This window comes from Aethalodelphis obliquidens, unplaced genomic scaffold, assembly GCF_003676395.1.
Source record: "Aethalodelphis obliquidens isolate GAN/ISIS:26980383/991018 unplaced genomic scaffold, ASM367639v1 scaffold47, whole genome shotgun sequence".
Lineage (NCBI taxonomy): Eukaryota > Metazoa > Chordata > Mammalia > Artiodactyla > Delphinidae > Aethalodelphis > Aethalodelphis obliquidens.
In genome coordinates, this window is record NW_020837991.1 from 3493646 (window position 1) to 3512909 (window position 19264).

General features: G+C 37.7%; 1 protein-coding gene across 2 annotated transcripts in view; it reads right to left on the bottom strand.

Annotated features, from left to right (window-relative positions):
- UGGT1 (UDP-glucose glycoprotein glucosyltransferase 1) overlaps positions 1–19264 on the bottom strand; it is a 120919-nt gene that overhangs the window by 82688 nt on the left and 18967 nt on the right. For both annotated transcript variants that reach the window (XM_027082492.1, XM_027082491.1), the window contains exons 6-15: positions 19018–19192; positions 17037–17133; positions 16057–16135; positions 13912–14012; positions 13117–13216; positions 11618–11678; positions 8703–8794; positions 7217–7367; positions 4883–5002; positions 3674–3759 (exon numbers count right to left, since the gene is read on the bottom strand). In XM_027082492.1, coding sequence (XP_026938293.1) covers positions 3674–3759; positions 4883–5002; positions 7217–7367; positions 8703–8794; positions 11618–11678; positions 13117–13216; positions 13912–14012; positions 16057–16135; positions 17037–17133; positions 19018–19192 — 1062 coding nt within the window. The remainder of the gene's footprint in view (positions 1–3673; positions 3760–4882; positions 5003–7216; positions 7368–8702; positions 8795–11617; positions 11679–13116; positions 13217–13911; positions 14013–16056; positions 16136–17036; positions 17134–19017; positions 19193–19264) is intronic.

Here is a 19264-nt window from a genome sequence, read left to right on the forward strand (position 1 = left end):
CTCTCTTGAAAAACACAGTTCACATCATACTCTAACATGGCTGGCAAAGGCGTTCATCACTTGCAGAATAAAAAAGCAGGTTCCCAAAGGTGGCTTAGACTTTTTAACTATTAAAGCAAGCTGTTTCAATATCATGAAATGAGGCCATTACTGACGTTGAAGGTATTGCCATAGTTTTAGATGGAGATTTTGTTCTGTTTTTAAATAAAAATTAGGGGAAGTGAAAATTCTCAGAATGTGAAAACATATAGAAGGCGGGGGGTGGATTTTGAGATTTCATACCAGCAATATGGGCATCATAGGTAAATGGAAAGCATAAAAATATTTACTACTGTCCTTAAGCAAAAAGCTACACCCATGCTGAATTGGGTGATCGGGACTGACATGTATACACTGATGTGTATAAAACTGATGACTAATAATAACCTGCAATATAAACAAACAAACAAAGCTACACCCAAAGTTAAAGTTTATTACATTTTAAAACTTAAAGGAATAAACCACAAAGAGCTACCATTACACATCTACAGACTGGCAAAAAAAACTTGCACTGGCCATTATAGAGGCCACTAGCCTCTATCTTAGAGCAAAAGCAATGAAAAAAAGGACAGTCTTTAATTCAAATGGATCACAGACACAAATGTAAAACACAAAATTGTAAAATTCCTAGAAAATAACACAGGATAAAATTAGGTGATCCTGGGTTTGGCAATAACTTCTTAGAACTAACACCAAAAGCACAAGCCACAACAAAAAGAACTGATAAGCTGGACTTCATTTAAATTAAGAACTTCTGTTCTGCAAAAGAAACTGTTAAGAGAAGGAAGACAAGCCAAGATGAGCAGAAAATCTGTGCAAAACACATATCTGATAAAGGACTGATATGCAAAATATGCTAAGAACTCTTAAAACTAACAATTAAAAAAAAAAACAGGGCTTCCCTGGTGGCGCAGTGGTTGAGAGTCCGCCTGCCGATGCAGGAGACGCGGGTTCGTGCCCCGGTCCGGGAAGATCCCACACGCCGCGGAGCGGCTGGGCCCGTGAGCCATGGCTGCTGAGCCTGCGCGTCCGGAGCCTGTGCTCCGCAACGGGAGAGGCCACAACAGTGAGAGGCCCGCGTACCACAAAAATAAATAAATAAACAGTTACAAATGGGCAAAAGATCTAAACAGGCACCTTACCGAACAAGGCATACAGCTGGCAAATAAGCACATTAAAAGATGCTCAAAATCATATGTCATTAGGGAACTTCAAATTAAAACCATAATGAGATACCACCATACACCTATGAGAATGGCTAAAATCCAAAAAGTACTGACATCAAACTCTGGAGAGGATGGGGAGCCATAGGCACCCTCATTCATTGCTGGTGAGAATGTAAAACAGTACAACCACTCGGAACACAGTGTGGCAGCTTCTCAAAAAACTAAACACACTTTTACCATAATATGAAGTAATCACACTTAGCAGTATTTACTCAAATGTGCTGAAAACTTATATCCATACAAAAACCTGCATACAAATGTTTGTAGCAGCTTTACTCATAACTGCCCTAATCTGGAAGCAACCAAGATGTTGTTAACAGGTGAATGAATTAAAAAACTATAGGACATCCATATAATGGAATATTATTCAGTGATAAAAAGAAATGAGGTATTAAGCCACAAAAAGACATGGACAAAGCTTAAAAGCATACTGTACTGCTAAGTGAAAGAAGCCAATCTGAAAACGTTACATACATCATGATTGCGGAAAAGACAAAAACTATGGAGACAGTAACAAGATCAGTTGTTGCCAGGAGCTGGGAGAGAGGGAGGGAGGAAGGGAGGGACAAACAGGTAGAGCACAGGGCATTTTTAGGGCAGTGAAACTAAGCTATATGATACTATAATGGTGGAAACATGTCATTATACATCTGTCAAAATCCACAAAATGTACAGCACAAACAATGAACCCTAATGTAAACTATGGACTTTAGTTAATAATAATGTAGCAATACCAGTTAATTAATCAACATTGCTCTAAAAAAATACAAAGTCTATTAATTTTTTTTTAAGTACAGCCTAAAAATATATGATAAACATATATCAAACATCATGCTCTCAGGAGGTATGTGTAGAATTTGTGTATGCATGGATGAGGTAGTTGCACGTATGAGGTAGTTGAGAGGGCTTGTTTTTAGATTATAAATTGTCTTTGTCTTTTTAAAACCCCTCTTATGACAGAAATCAAATGAGTAAGCGCCAGGCAAAAATGACCTAAATATTATTCTTATGAAAATAAAAATAAGGGCTAGAACCTAATTATCTCCTCACAAAGCACTTCCCTTTCCCAAGTGTTCAATTTTTAAAAAGGGCATCAGAGTTGTTCTATTAGCTAAGTCCCCAAATCCAGGCTACTGTCTCTCCCAGGACCAGTCCCTCATCAAGTACCAGTAGGGAGGCTCTCAGATTTGTCCCCTCCTCTCCTCGGTCCCTGCCAACAACTCCGTGTACCACAGCAACTCATACAACGGAAAACAACCGCTGGTCTGCCTTGGTCTTTCCACCAACTGTTCACAACATGCCTGTGAGTTAACTGCCTTCTTCTCACCTACCTTTGCAATCTGAAGAGCCCATGCCCTCTTCCTGGCCCTCAATGCCATTCAGTAAATCTTTAATTAATGCCCACTGTGTACCATAAGCCAACTTCTTTTGTGTTCTTACATTCCCTTTTCATCAAAACATAGCTCTGGCTGTAATCCTCCACCTAACCATGTGGTATTCAGGTTTACATTAAAAATTTCATTAAACTCAAAATCTCTGCTTTTCCATCAATGAAAACTCGCTATTTTCTTCAAAGTCTATCTTAAATCCAACTTTGCCATGAAACCTCTGTCCTTCCCAAATATCTGCCTATAATCTTTTTTTTCCCTGAAATTCTAAAGCACTTAGAACTAGCAAGGACATAACCTAGCACTTGATTGAATATCTTACTGGAAGTAGGCACAGTATTTTTTCCAAGAGGGTAGAAATGTGGCTTATGTTCCACTCGCAGCATTTAGCTCAGTGCTGAGTATGGAACACACAATAACGTTAATTAGCTAAAGAGCTCTTTTCTTCTTTATTTTCATGTTTTCTAAGAATTCAAATTTTATCAACATGTAAAATTACCACATTCTATTCAGAATGTGGGAATATCTTAATCCTTATATGTAAAACCTTCAAACATTGTTCTGAGAAGGTAGAGTGGAAACCCCAGCCATTTAAGTACCCCGTTGGCAGATTTAGTAACACAAGTGAAATAAATGTGTCTGTTTGCATCTATAAAAAGCGGTGTATACATTTAGTCCTTGACAGTCTGACAAAAGTTCTTGGCAAAGCTCCTTATCTCTGCTGAAGGTAGGCTTTGTGATGTGAACACTTACTTAGGAAAATTCCCTGAGCAAGCTGAGATCACATGCTATTTTTACACAGGCTATTTATTAATAACTCAATGACGGTAAGATTCTATTCATTGAGAATCAAATTCTCTCCCCCAAAAGATACCGGCTTCATACTGAGCAAAAGATAAAACTGCCCTTAACGACCCCCACGATTAATTATCCTACAATCCAGTAACACCAGACTTGTTAAGAATGACAAACAAAACCTCAGCTAAACGAGATATACCATCAAATCGATAACGGTGTTACCTTAGTGGTATATGATTACTGAGGAACATCTCAGCTGTGTTAATCAACTCTGCAGTGCTCTCATGAGCAGGATCAACTATGAAAACCTGTAGGGAAGGGAAAGGAAAACATGAAACGACATTTATTCAAATGTCGCTGGGCCAATAAAAATGCCTTAGTCTTTACACTTGAAGGCCACCTTTTTCCAGCTACTTTCGAACCACATAAAAAAGAAGTTATACAAAGAGCAGTTATCCTCCCTCTGTATTCAAAGAATGTGGTACTGAAAGGCTAAGTGATTTTCTCATGATCTTACGCTAACAACATGGGAATTGTATCCAGCTGGCTAATACATGTCCTTTACTACACCTAACAAAACCCAAATTTTATTAACTCTGCCACCTTAGAAAATGGAGATTAGCTTCCTGTGTATTCATTTCGAAGGATCTCTGAATTAAGAATTCATTTAGAACCCAATTTTTAGACAACAGTAGCTATCATGTATTAAGTTCTCATGATGTACTTTAAAAAATAGTAATTACCCCATTTAATCTCATTTGATTAAATAAAGTTCTCATTTAATAAAGTTTAATAAATTATCTCATCTGGTAAGAGTAAAAGAGATTGAAATTTTGACTGGGAAGGAAAAAAGTGGTTTCAAGAGTGAGGCGAGTATAGAGGATCGTTTCCCTTGAAACTTCTGAGGAAGCCAGCCTTGGCCATAACCTGCCCCGTCTCTTTAGGAACTACATGAGGTAAAAGAAAGACATGAGAGGGGAAAAGAACGTCAACTAAAACCCCTTTTCCTCTATCTCTCTAAAGCAGTGGAATAAGGATTAAAAAGCAGGCACTGACGAAGATTTATTTAAGGGAATAAACTGAACTATTAAATTTTAGGGATTAAGATATTCAAGAAAAACGGTAGTAATATATTCATCTTCTGAGTAAAAAAGAACAACTATCTTAAAACTTAACACAGTCTAAACCGTGAGATTAAGGATGAGGAGCGCTTCCTCATACACTGACACTGCACAGCCCTACAAACAATCAGTACACTTCCCAACCCTTCCACTTTGAATATGGAGCTAGAAAAAGAGCATATCTAGGGGTGGTGGTGGGGAGAAGCAGCTTGTAAAGGAGAGAAGTGAACGTTCCAGATATGACAGAAAGCAGGGGAGAAGGCAAGGAAGAAATAGAAATCACAGCCCAGCAATAAGGAGTTTTACTTACCATGTTGTGCAAGTTCTTCCTGATCTGTCGGATAACACCAGGAAAAGTGGGGCGAAGCAACTCCTGTAGACTAGAAGGCCATGAATTATATCTGCTATCAACCTCCAGGTTGTTGATCCACTACAAAAAAAAAAAAGAACACAACATTGTGCATACACTTTAGTCACCATTAGTGAAATTTGCAGAAATAACAATGACTTTAAATTATTTCAAGAAGAATCACATGGGAAAGACCATTTTTGAAAATATAAAGATCAAGTAGAAAAACAAATGACTAAAACACAAGCCACAGAATAGGAGAAGGTATTTGCGACCTACTAAATCAATGAAGGACTAGTGTCAAGAATGTCTATAGAAATCTAATATATCAATTAAAAAAAGGCAAGCAACGTGAGAAATGGAAATGAGTCAAGAATATAAATAAGAAATTTACAGAGGAAATTTAAATGGGCAATTAACACAAGGAAAAATGTACACCTTTACGAGCAATCCAAGAAATATAAACTAAAAGCACAATGGAATTTCACACTGATTAAACTGAAAAAAAAAATTTTAAGTTTGTCAATATCCATGAATAGGCAAAAATATAGAACAATGGGAATTCTCACCCAATTCTGGCATCTGGAAGTCACTTTAGAGAAGATGACCTAATAAAGTTGAAGCCTTTATTACTACCCTACCACTAAGTACTACAGCTCTACATGTCTACCCCAAATATATTCTCACATGTATGCACGAAGAGAGAGGTACAAAAAGAGCCGTTAACAGTACTGTTTATTAACAGCAAAACATTAGAAACAACTAAATATCCATAAAAAAGGAACGGATAAATAGTATACAATATTTGTACAAAAAGAGCAGGGTGGGGCTTCCCTGGTGGCGCAGTGGTTGAGAGTCCGCCTGCTGATGCAGGGGACACGGTTTCATGCCCCAGTCCGGGAAGATCCCACATGCTGCGGAGCAGCTGGGCCCGTGAGCCACAGCCACTGAGCCTGCGCGTCCGGAGCCTGCGCTCCGCAACAGGACAGGCCGCAACAGTGAGAGGCCCGCGTACCGCAAAAAAAAAAAGAAAAAAAAAAGAGCAGGGTGGGAAAGTATGTGTATATTACCTTTCTTATGTAAATAGAGTATTTCTGGAAGGATATACAACGAATTGACAATGCCTGTTGCTTCCAGGGAGAAAAACTGGACAGCTGGGTGAAGAGTTTTTTCAATACACACTCTTTTGTATGTCTTAAATTCTAAACTGTGAATTTATAAAAGATATTTTTAAAAATAAGTAAAATATAAAACATGATAAACTAGATCTATATGTATCAACCTACATAAGCCTTCAAAAAATTACTGAGTAATAAAAATTGTTGAAGGATACTGATATGGCATTTTTCAAAATTTTAAAACATACAATAGGGAAGAAAATGATCAAGTAAGGTACAGGAGGGATACACGCCCACTTCAGAAGAGGAATTACCTGCAAGGAGGAGAGGGGTGGAACTGGGTAGAGATATAAAGAGGGCTTTGACTGAAACATTTTTTTCTTCCAAGAAAACATGAAATGATTAAATGGTAGCATTTAGTAAGTATGGCGATGGGTCCTACAGTTGCTAATTATGTTAGTCTCTTTACTCTTCGTAATGAAAAAATTTTTAACAGGAAAAAAAAATGACATAACAGTATTCATCAAAATAACAGTTACACCACCAAGTGAGAAGTCAAGTAGTGAACATCTACATTCTATATTATTCCCCTTTCCAAACACTTTCCCTAAAATCAGTGCAGGACAGACACCAAGAAAAGGGGACTGGAGAGCTGAGGGTGCCAGGCATGTCTCCATCACCGACCTCACTTCCACCACGACTGCCCGAGACAGCTCTGCTCCCTCTGGTCTCTTTACAGACGAGGAGACAAAGGCCCAGAGACATCACAGAGCGATATTAATCTACATAAATCCTTCAATATAAAATATCAAAGGCCTGTTAAAGGAGATTGGTAGCTAAAAACTGGTATTTTTAAACAAAATCACACAAGACTTACGTGCACCTGAGAATATACAAACTAAACACTTTCCCAAGAGATGCTCAGCCAAATTCCTGAAGATACAAACGTGGAAAAGTCACGGTCTTAACCACAGGAAACCTGATAGCTCAACTTTCTGGAGCATTTAAGAGCCTACTTTACTGTATACACATAGCCGCATATATGCAGTCGTTGTAAAACTTTGATGCCGACAAAAGAGATAAGAGGAGTAACTTACCTCTCCTAAAAGACAAATGCGAAAACCATAATAAAATACTTGGCCAGACCACTCCCTGGACACGCTCACAGAATACCTACCGAAATAGCAGGGCTCCTGATGTCTACAGCATAGTCGGCCTCAGAGGGCTGGATGTTCAGTTTCAAAACATTATGCAGAGAAAGGCCTTCTATTCCCAATCTATGCAGACCCTCCATCACCCGAGCTTCATTCCTCAATATATCAAACAGACTGAAAAAAAAACAAATAGGTATTTAGGAGAAAGGGCTTTAAAAAAAAAATTCTCACCATGAGAAAAATATATCAGTTCAAACTCAATGCCCTATCAAACGAGTCGAGAAATCAAAAGAGGGAGCTCTTCCCTTGCTTCCTTTTGTCCAAATATGCAGAACCAAGTAGGCAGGAGTTGCTTCTTGGCTGATGTTTATTTATACTTATCTACGTATACACTGTGTATAGAAATTATCTCTAAGTATAAACACACAATTTGAGGATGAAATAATCCTAAATGTGGATTTTACATTGCATGTTTTTAAAAACACTGAAGTAATCTCCCTGTGATATTTCTTACAACTGCACATGAATCTAAAATTATCTGAAAAGCTTACTAAAAAAACACCAAAAAATATACTAAATAATATATGTTTAATATATGTTTCAATATAGCATCAATTCCCACAGGCACACACACAGATGATCACAGAAAATGGTCTGGAGGAATCCACACCCAACTTAAGAGGTTTGCTGGGTAAGGAAGAAGAAATAAGAAGACTGTTCCTTTATCTCTGCATTATTTAAAACTGTTTACAATAAGCAAGTACACAGTTTGCAATGCTCTGGAAAATTAAAGAGATTTTTTTAATAAAAAATAAAAACATGGGCAATCTTTTAATGTGTCCTTTACTAATTTTTTACTAGCTCTGAAAGCAGTATATGGACATAAAAGCTCAATTAACATAATGTGAAAAGTATCTTACTGTGGAAACTGCTTCTTTTAAAGCACTAACCAACCACAGCTTTTGTTTTCACTATTATGAAGCCGCAATATCAACTGCGTCAATTTTAATATCAATGATAAAATCAGAATTCTACCTGTCTTCTGCACCCAACCCCCAAAATTCATAAGGAAAATTTAGAGCAACTTAGTCCTAAACCACATTTTAGCAAAACAAAAAGGTATCAAATAATATATGTAAGACAGATCATCTTCTGAGACACCAAAGGCCGCATTTTGCATAAACCTACTTCATACTGTTCGCAGAAACAAAAGAAGCTGCTCTCTTCTGCTTCTGTGGTTAACAGGAAAACTAAGGCTCTGAAAGGGCACCCTCAAAAGACACCTGGGCCTTAAATGTCCAAGGCATCAGATGTACATTAGGATAAAAAATGGCCAAGTATCATCCTGCCCATCCCAGCCAGAACATGGGCCTACCTAAATGCACACACTGGGCCTGATAAGTCATCGGGCTTTGCAACCTGTCACATCAAGGAGGAACAACAGTCTGGACATGTCATAAGGAGCCACACGTTATAAAAACTTTTCAGGGTGAAAAATATTATCCATACCTGAATATATCCTGCGTCTCTAAATCAATATGAAGCCCATTGATGAACAGTGCTGAATCTCCAGGCTGTAACCCTAAAGTTCCCTTGAAGTACTGAAATATTAAAAACTTATTAAGGAGCAGGAAGAGAATACTTAACAAAACTTTCCATGTTTCTGGTTTTATTATACATACAAATGTTGACAATGATGAACACAACTGTCTCCTACAATACTGGGGACAGGGAGCGTGTTAAATACACCACGCACGGAGAGTTACTGTTTGGCTGCCCTTCCCCGTCTGTGATGCCAGCCCAGGTTGTGCTAGCAGTCACTGACAGCTGGGCCTCCTGGATGAAGGCCAGGGATCCGATCTAAAAGGGTTTCAAAACCCCACACCTCCTTTAAACTCTCAAACTAAGGCACACCAAGAAACTCTGAGTTGCTGAGCTAAGGACAGCACGTACATACACCCGAGCTCTCCAAGACCACCTCCACGGGGCCCTTCAACTGCTGCTCTCTGACGCGGTGGAATGCATGTGACCATGCAGCCCCTGCAGCCCTCAGACCCGCCTGACCCACTGGAAACAGTGCTTTGATGCCATATCATACACAGCTTCTGTTGGCTTATATCCTTTCCAATCAATTCCTCTTTCTCTGCAAGGAAACTGGAACGGTTGATCACATATTCAACACCACACAGTAGAGAAGGGAAGAAACGTATCAGATACTAGGGACAGAACATGGATCCCTTAGCTCTCCCAGGGCTGGGGGAGAGGGGCAGGGATCGCTGAGCTCCCTTCACTCCCCCTCACTCAGTGGACAGAGAGAAATGAACTCTAAGATCTAGGACTGCATGGGAAAAACACAAAACAATGCAGAAGCCACGGCTTTTGCTTCTCTGCCCTGCCAGGATAAAATGGCAAGGAGGATAAGGGGATAACAGAAATTTGCATCAACAAGAATCAGAATTTCTTACAAGGGAAAGAAAAACTCCACATCCACTCATTCCCAGGCTGTGAATACAGCACCCTGTGACTGTGGGAAAGACTGACTGGGAACTATGTGAAATGAAACACAACAGAGGATGGGGATCCCATTCTGAAAACAGGGGACTGCACGGAAGTTACCAAATGCTCTGCCCTACTGGGCTTCTACAACTCCAGCAGCCAGACCTCACCCTCCCGGCAGAAGATCAGAAGATCCTTTTCGGGAGACTAAACAGCTCAAGAGGAAAGGTTTAAAGATTCTGTCACTGGAGTTCCCTGAGAAACGACCATACCACCACAGCCTACAGTCACAAAGACGCATCCTTCAGGCTTTCAATCAGTTTTTTATTGCCTCACTGTCTAATATGAGCTGTTAGTGAGAGATCACCAGACATCTAAGGAAAGCCTCTAACATTAAAGACAAGAGAACAAGACAAAAAGAAAGGCAACTTAAGAGGGAACAGACCATGCAGAGAAAAGAAGACACTTACATGAACCATCGATATCTTCAGAAGGATAAGACAACACCATAAAAAGAAGAATTCAAAAATAACCCTTGTAAATTAAAAATTTGACAACTAAAGAAAGAAATCTCAACAAGTGGTCTGAAAATCCTTCCCAGAAAGTTTAAAAATAAACGACAAAAGAACTGGAAAACAGGAAATAAAAGATTTTTAATTAGGCCAAACTAGTCAGGGAGATATAACATCTTAAGAATAAATAGGAATTCTAGGAAAACAGAAAAGAGAAACCAAAAAGAAGAAATGCAAAGAAATAGGTCCAGAAAATTTCCCAATACTAAAGGAAAGGATTTTTCAGATTTAAAGGGCCCACCAACCACCCAAGAGTACAAAGACTTTTTAAAAAGGCATTATCACTATGGAATTTCAGATTACTAGGGTCAAAGAAAAGACCCTACATGATTCCAGAAAGAAAAGCCAGATCTCATACAAAGGCTTCAGACTTCTCAAAAGCCATAATGGAAACCAAAATTCCAAGGAGCAATAACTTCAAACTTCTAAATGACTTCCAACCTAGAATTCTATACCCAGCCAAGCTATCAATAAAAACAGAAATGGAAGGGACTTCCCTGGCAGTCCAGTGGTTAAGACTCCACGCTTCCATTGCAGGGGGCGTGGGTTCGATCCCCAGTTGGGGAATTAAGATCCTTCTTGCCGCTCAGCGCAGCCAAAAACAAACAAACAAACAAAAAAACAAAATGGAAAACTGATTTCTCAGAGTCTGAAATTTACCTCACATGCAACCTTTCCCATGAAGAATGATTTGCTGTACCAAAATAAGGGAGTAAACCAAAAACAAAGAAGACATGGAATCCAAGAAACAGGAGATCCAAAAAAAAGAGGTTAAAGGAAGGTCTCAGGATAACTGGTATGTACTAGACGTAAAGAAAAACCAGTCCATAGTGAAGCAGATCAAAAATTGATAAAACCATGACAAAAACACAGGGATGGTAGAAAGATGGGGAAAGTGCCAATATGGAGTACTGGTAGACAGTGGGAGAAGTGGGGAGAGCAGTGAAAGAAAGTCAGACCTCATCCTTGTAACAGAAGGCCAATACATAAGATTGGAAACTGAGAAAGTACCAATTTAAGTTTGCTGGAATCTGGAGATAAATATCCAAAGAATCAACTAGGAGTTGAAAGCAGATGCTTCTGGGAAGGGGGTCACACAGGGAGTGAGACATGTTGGCGGGGCTGCTTTTTTCTAAAGAAACAGGTAGCACCATTTGATGCTTTGAATTATATATTCATGTTCAACTTTGATTAACTACTGAAAGTATAAAAAAGATTACAGAAATGAATCAAAATACCATCGTCTTTAATAAAAGAAGAGTAAAACTATTAAATGTCACTGATTTAACTCACATTTCCGCATCTTTAAAGATATAATACAAAACAGAAAGGCCACTATTTTCCATTGGTTCATACCTTCTGATTCTCTTCCACTTCGGTTCTAAGTTCTGAACTCACAGCTGTTTTTGTTATTGCTCTAAGGAAATAAAAACATTATCAGTGCTTAGTTTAGTATTTGATATAAAAGACTTCAATTTCCCTATACGAAATAACACATTGCTCCATAAATTACAAAAAACTAAATGGAAAAAACCTTAAACCTTTACAATTGATGAATATATTCCTCCTCTCAGATGTGTGTATTTGTTTATTATGTATTTGTTTATTATCACAAGATATAAAACCAAGGAAAAGTAACAGTAATAACTGCACTTTGATGCGAGTGCAATTATTTCCAAGATCTTAGTTAAATATATGTAACTCTATTCCTGTATATGATCTCTACAGCTCACAGGCTAAGGATATTGTTCAATAAGTTAAGGCAGCAGACTGTTCAAGCTATTTAAGCACATGTATATCTTCAATAGCATGCTTGATTAAATGATAATGTACTATATGATTCTTAAGTCCTGTCTAAGAAGTATTTTCCCAAGACTAATGAAATAAACAAATTTACAAAACATCTCATATCAGAAGTCAAAACACCTCATTCAGTGACTCAAGAAAAGGACCGACAATTATTTAAGTTTCTGAAAATGTGGCTTTTAAAACAGGTTTGCCTTGTATTTATGAGATGTGGAGGACCATTATACAATTGAAAGCAATAGCAGAAAAGCTGCATTCAAAATCTTAATCTGTCACTATGAACAAGTCAGTCTCTATGATTCATTTCCTTCATCAAGAATGAGTAAGATGATTGCTTCCCTGGTGGCGCAGTGGTTAAGAGTCTGCCTGCCAATGCAGGGGACACGGGTTTGAGCCCTGGTCTGGGAAGATCCCACATGCCGCGGAGCAGCTGGGCCCGTGAGCCACAATTACTGAGCCTGCGTGTCTGGAGCCTGTGCTCCGCAACAAGAGAGGCCGCGATAGTGAGAAGCCCGCGCACCGCGATGAAGGGGGGCCCCCGCTTACCACAAGTAGAGAAAGCCCTGGCGCAGAAACGAAGACCCAACACAGCCATAAATAAATTAATTAATTGATTTAAAAAAAAAAAAAAAGAATGAGTAAGATGATATATAAGAAACTCTTCAGGAAGAAAAACACCAGAGTCCCTGGCAGACCCTAAGTTAGTTACATCTACATACATTAAATTTTGTTAATTCATCTAATCCTGAAAGGTAGGTGTTGTTATTTCTGTTTTACTGCTGAGGAATGTGATTATTTACAAAGTTCACACAACTAGCAAGAGGCAGTGCCAGGAACACAACCTAGACTGCTCTCTTCAACCACACAACACAGGGGCTTGTCGCCTTCTCGGGAAGATGGGCCATTAACAATATAGTGCTGGTAGTAAGACAACTTTAATTTCCTAAGCATTTTCATATTTTAATGGCTTCATTTTATGCATAAACATGAAGATAATTAGGCATATGTTAAAAAGAAGAATGTCTCAAAGCCTTATTACTCTATGTTACCTGGCTTTGGTAGGAAAATTTTGGCTAAGATCCTTCATAATCACCAGAGCTAACTCAATAGGAGCAGCCAAGATTCGGGCAGCAGTCTGAAAACTTAGATCTGCAACAACATCAAACGCAAGTTAAAGTGTATTCATCTACAGCAATGAGAAAGAAATAGGAAAAAAGCACATTTATTTCCCACTATTTTCTTGGTAATCAAGAATGCCCTAGAATGCCATTTCAAAGCATGCCCATGGTCGAACTGGAGGATTTACTCACTTCACAGGCCCCTAGAGTGTTTACTGTAGCCGTTCCTTGATCTGCCTGCATGAACACTAAGGCATATACCAACACATTTAGCACAGGATTAATCCACCCCAAACTCTTTTCCTTCTTCTGGATTTACAACATAACACAAAGTACAGCAAAAGACTTTAGTAAATTATGCTGGGAAAGAAAACCTTGATACATAGTTCTTTGGACCAGAAAAGCACACATACATCCTGCCATACTGACATGCCTTTAACATCCAACTGTGTAATAAATGTATACATATAGAAACACAAAGATTAAAACAAACTTGTTACAAGCTTATGCACCTGGTCACACAAAGAAAGATCTGGTAACTCATCTACAAATATATATTACTCTGCAGAGTGTAATTTGTCTACAAAAGGACTTTCTTCCTTTCTTTTCTAATAAATCACGATTAATCACATGATCCTTAAAATTTGTGAATAAATACAATTAAATTCAAATTCTATTTTTTTAAATACCATGAAATTTAGAATGATTCCTCTACGTTTTTATTACCTTGCAACTGCCAAACTTTTAAAGGTGCCATTTCATTGGTGCTCTCAACGAGATGCTTTCTGAGTTCTTTCAACTGTCCCTGCAGGTCAGGGTGCAGGTCTCTGAAAGAAACATAAAATCAATCCTTTTCAGGTGTCTTTTCTTTCCCAAAGCACATTTAGAAGTTGACCCCAAATTTATCTTCACAACCCTCCCCACTTAGTAACAGGAAAATTCCTACAATATAGGAAAAATATTAAATTATTCTTAAGAAACAAGTTAATATAGAAAAGTATGAGTTAATTTAAAAACCATAAAATTTACAGATTAAAAAATGAATCACTACAACAGTGACTCTCTGTGTTGGGGGAGGGAGAAGAGTGGGACTGAGAGTAGGGAACAGAGGGGACCTCAACTCTACCTGCTGTGTTTTACTCATCTTGGTTCTCTCTTTCTTCAAGTAAAAGAAGGTGTTATGTTGCAGGAAAAAAAAGCTTGATAAACAATTCTTTGGTACAGAAAAGCAAGTACAATAGAAACAGTCAATTCTGGGTGGTGAGTACAGGGGTATGTTATATTATTCTCCATCCTTTCCAGAACCTTTTTAGTTTCTCAAAATAAAATTGGAAATACCTTGCTTCCAATCCCAAAATGAGTTTCTTTCAGCTACATGCTCATAAATCCTTTAGTCACATGAATATAATTCAAGCTAACCAAGATTATTGCGTTTTGTTTAGTTTTATCTTGAAATACAGTGCATTCTATTTAAAGTTAGTAAAACAGAAGTTTTCAGAGGCAGAGATCGATCATTTGGATCAGACAAACAGACGGAACAGAGTAATCCTGTTTTTAAGACTAAAAACTCAAAATTTCTTAAATGCAACCTGCCGAAAGTAAAATATCTACTCAGATCCTTCACCATCCCAGCAATCCATTCCAGTTACTATACTTTTCTTCATGATAAAAATACCTTAAAATGGGTCACTTACTTTAGGTAGTTAAATAACTATTCTGAGTGTCCAAAAAGGAAATTGTCTTCAATATTCTACATACTACCTACCATACTACCATACTACCACATACTACCATAAAGCTATCTAAAAAACAAACATATAAAACATGAATAGGAAAAGGGATTCTGGAAACCTGGATGCAGTAAAAACGGAACCTGACTGCATATTAATAAGGCCATAACTGATGTTCAACACAAAGAAATGTGCATTTGCACAGGATGAACTCAACATTTGCACAGTCACTCAACATCAACAAAGTCATCTCTACTAAACTGTTAGTCTAGCTGTCATTTCACTGGGTCAAATGTTAAAGCTAAAATATATGAAACTGCACCTACACATACTATTTCTATTAAAAAAAAATAAAAAGCACACCACAGATGTCCTAATTAAGATTTCCAGATAAAGAAGAATTCAGGGCTCTGAACAATGATCAAATCATAACAGAAATAACTGCAGCATTTAAAATAACAGTTAAGAACATTTTTCAGCTATAAAATTCTATTATGCTTTCATAAAATAGTTATAGAATTTTCTTCAAAAAGCCATTTCCTATCCTCTTTCATATAAAGTGAATTGTAATAAAATGTATTTCAACTGAACATATATAAAATCTACCACACCTCCTACTACAACTCTTTTGCAATTTTTCAAACTATGTTTAGTATAAGTAAATAGCTATAAATATAACATTGTAAATCAACTATAATTCAATAAAATAAAATTTTTTTAAAAAGAGATAAGAAACAAACAAGCAAAAAAATAAATAAATAATAGCTATGACCTCTCTAACGTAAAATACATTTGATTTTCCTCAGGAAAAGAATGCATAAAACAATTAGATTTCTCCTATTATGTGAATCAAAAAATGGCATGTGACTTTAGGCTATCAACTGCAAGGTCCAGAAAATAAATCAATTTAAGCCATAAGCAGGCAGCCATAGTATCATGTAAGAATAATGTGCTTCAGAATTACCAGAAATCATAAACTGTACTACAAACTAACTGGCCATCTCCTCATATCAGATCACATACATAAAGTATTGTTGGGAGATCCGTAACTCAGGCAGTAAAGAGAAAGATGATGCTTGCAATGTGAAGAAGGCTGGAGGTTTAAAGAGAATAAGACCCTTTCCCAAAAGAATATACATACCTTAATCTTCCAAAGAGAAATCCTTGAACTTCATCAATAGGATCATTTTCACCAATCACTGTGGTGTTAACTTCAGTTCCTACAAAAGCACAGCAAATACATGTCTAATCACTCCGATTAGAAAGAAAAATATTAACTTCATAGAATTTGAAACACCTGAAACTATAATAGATTTAAAATGTTGAATACCTCAACTAACACAGTGGTTAACAAACACACAATAAATGAGTTTTTGATATATCCTGTGTTCCTGGATAAAGAAAGAATGTGTTTTTCCTTAAACTGTGGAAATTTTTACATGTTAAATATTTCAAAATTAATACCTTTAAAATTATGAATAACGGATTTTTCAATATCAAAATTCTGAGGAATTTGCAACTAGGCAACTTAATCCTAAATATAATTATTGAGGACAGGATAATGAAGTACTAGGCTATCTTCCATGTACCAAAACCAATCATTTTTACTTTTAAAACAAGCTCAAAGGACATAAAAAGATTACGCATAAAACTTGTTGAAATAATTCAAAACCCTAGAATATTACAACAGGAAGTATCCACAGTAAACTGTTCCAAGTGCAGAAAATAATATAAAAACATGAAACTGTTTGTTAATTATATGATAGCTTAAGATTTCACATTGGGTCACAAATTAATTACTATTTGTGAACTACCTATCATCAATAACAATAGCTACTACTTACTGAACTCTTTTGTGAAAAAAAGTCGTTAAATTCTTTACCTCTACATCTTATTTTCTCCTCAAAAATACTTCAAGAGGCATATATCATTATCTGAACTCTACAGAGGAAAAAATTAGGACCTAAAGAATTTGTCACCCAACTCAGATATAGCAGAACCAAGATTCAAACATAGGTTCATAATACTCCTAAATCTATTCTTTTTCATTAAAGAAACAAATTCCCCTTTAACTCATATTTAAAGAAACGAAAACACATTGGTCTTAATTTACAAATTCACCTTTCACCTGAGTATCATCCTTGGCCTTGTACTCAGTGCTCTTAATGGCCAACTCCACACCATAGCCAGAGAGGTAAACAGGCTCCTTCCTGGGATTCTGCAAGCAGAGCAAGTATTCCACCATCACCACTCAGCTCTCCACGCATTCCCTCCTAGCTCTTTATGCATCACAGCATACAGGGCCTGACCATGTTAATGTCACATAGCCATCACTTAGGATTACACACTCAAAACATGCTTGAACTTCCATGGGAATCCTTAGATTGTGGATCCTGCCACAAGTGTGAGAACGGGAATTCCAAGGTAGAAACAAAACCAGATGAAGGGGGCTTCCCTGGTGGCGCAGTGGTTAAGAATCCGCCTGCCAATGCAGGGGACACGGGTTCGATCCCTGGTCTGGGAAGATACCACATGCCGCACAGCAGCTAAGCCCGTGTGCCACAACTACTGAGCCTGTGCTCTAGAGCCTGCGAGCCACAACTACTGAAGTCCACGTGCTCTAGGGCCGGCGCTCCGCAACAAGACAAGCCAGCAAAATGAGAAGCCCGCGCACCGCAACAAAGAGCAGCCCCCACTCATCACAACTAGAGAAAGCCCGCCCGCAGCAACAAAGACCCAAGGCAGCCAAAAGTAAATTTAAAAAAAAATTTTTAAAAAAACAAAAAACAGATGATGGGATAGCGGAAAGGGCAAAGGTCACCAAACCATGTGAAGAAATGGAGAAAACAAAAAAGCATTTCCAGAACCTACGCAGGGTTGAAAACTGGTGAGGTTTCAAACCTAGAAGTGCTTTGTTGAGACCGTGTGTGTAAATGTGTGTGTGTGTGTGTACATTTTTTTACTGACTTTAAATGTCTTCAGGCAGGGTTTGGGCTGACCTAATGTCACAGGCTTACCATCATCCTGAATAAGGATGGCCCTTTAAATACCAGCAATAGGGACTTCCCTGGTGGTCCAGTGGTTAAGAATCCACCTTCCAATGCAGGGGACGCAGGTTTGATCCATGGTTGGGCAACTAAGATCCCATGTGCGGTGGGGCAACTAAGCCCGCGCACTCTAGAGCCCACACGCCACAACTAGAGAGAAGCCCACATGCCCCAACGAAGAGCCTGCGTGCTGCAACAAAAGATCCTGCGTGCTGCAACTAAGACCTGACACAGCCAAATAAACAAATAAATATTAAAAAAAAAAACAGCAATAGAGCAAGGTGGGGGTGGGGGGTGGGGGCGGGTGTCCAAAACTGGATATTGATAAATCTGTTTCTGCTCACATAAATTTTCATTTAAAATTTTTATTTTACTTTCCCATGGACTTAACATCCGATATTTACTGAGCTTAACATGACACAGAAACTTTAAAGGCCAACAATCTTTACATATAAATATTTTAAATGCTAAATGCCACACAAGGTTTCGAAAGTTTAATTTTAAATCAATTCTGCCTGAGTTTACCTCTTTAGAAATCCTTTTTCTATCAAATAAAAAGATGCCAAAAAGAAAAAAAAAGGGTTTGGAAAGGAAGTGAATTCAAGAATCAGTTCCATAGTATGATGACCATATTAAATCTGGACCAAATTAAGTATAATTTACATGGTTCATTTTGAAATAGAACGTAGGGAATTTCCTGGCGGTCCAGTAGTTAGGACTCTGTGCTTTCACTGCCCAGGGCCGCGGGTTCAATCCCTGGTCGGGGAACTAGGATCCCAGGAGCCGCATGGCATGGCCAGGGAAAAAAAAAAAAATCAAAGCTGAAATAGAATGTCAATTTTATACGGCCATTTTTTAGGCATATTGTTTTACATTTCTTCAGAAAGGCAAGCAAAGTACCTCCTATGTGCAAATAACAGATTTGATGAAAGTACTACACTTCCCAAAAAAGTAGTTCAAATCATTTTATAAAGGGGGAAATTATTAGCTGAAGTGCTAAGGTTGTTGTGGGCAAACTAATATTTAAAACAGTCATAAAATAAGTCAATACTTACAGATATATAATGTCTGAATACGTAATTGATTTTGCCTGCACTGCTTTTTGATACAAGTTGTCGGTGAAACTTATAAAACTCCTCAGAGCCAATCTCAGAGTAGAAAATAACCACTGAGCTTTCAGGATTAGATGAGGGATATCTGTGATCTCCTTTGAACAATAAAGGTTTTGGTCTGAAAATAAATATTAAAAGCTTAAAATTGTTAACTTAAAAAAGCTTTTAAACATTAAAAACAGTACAAAAT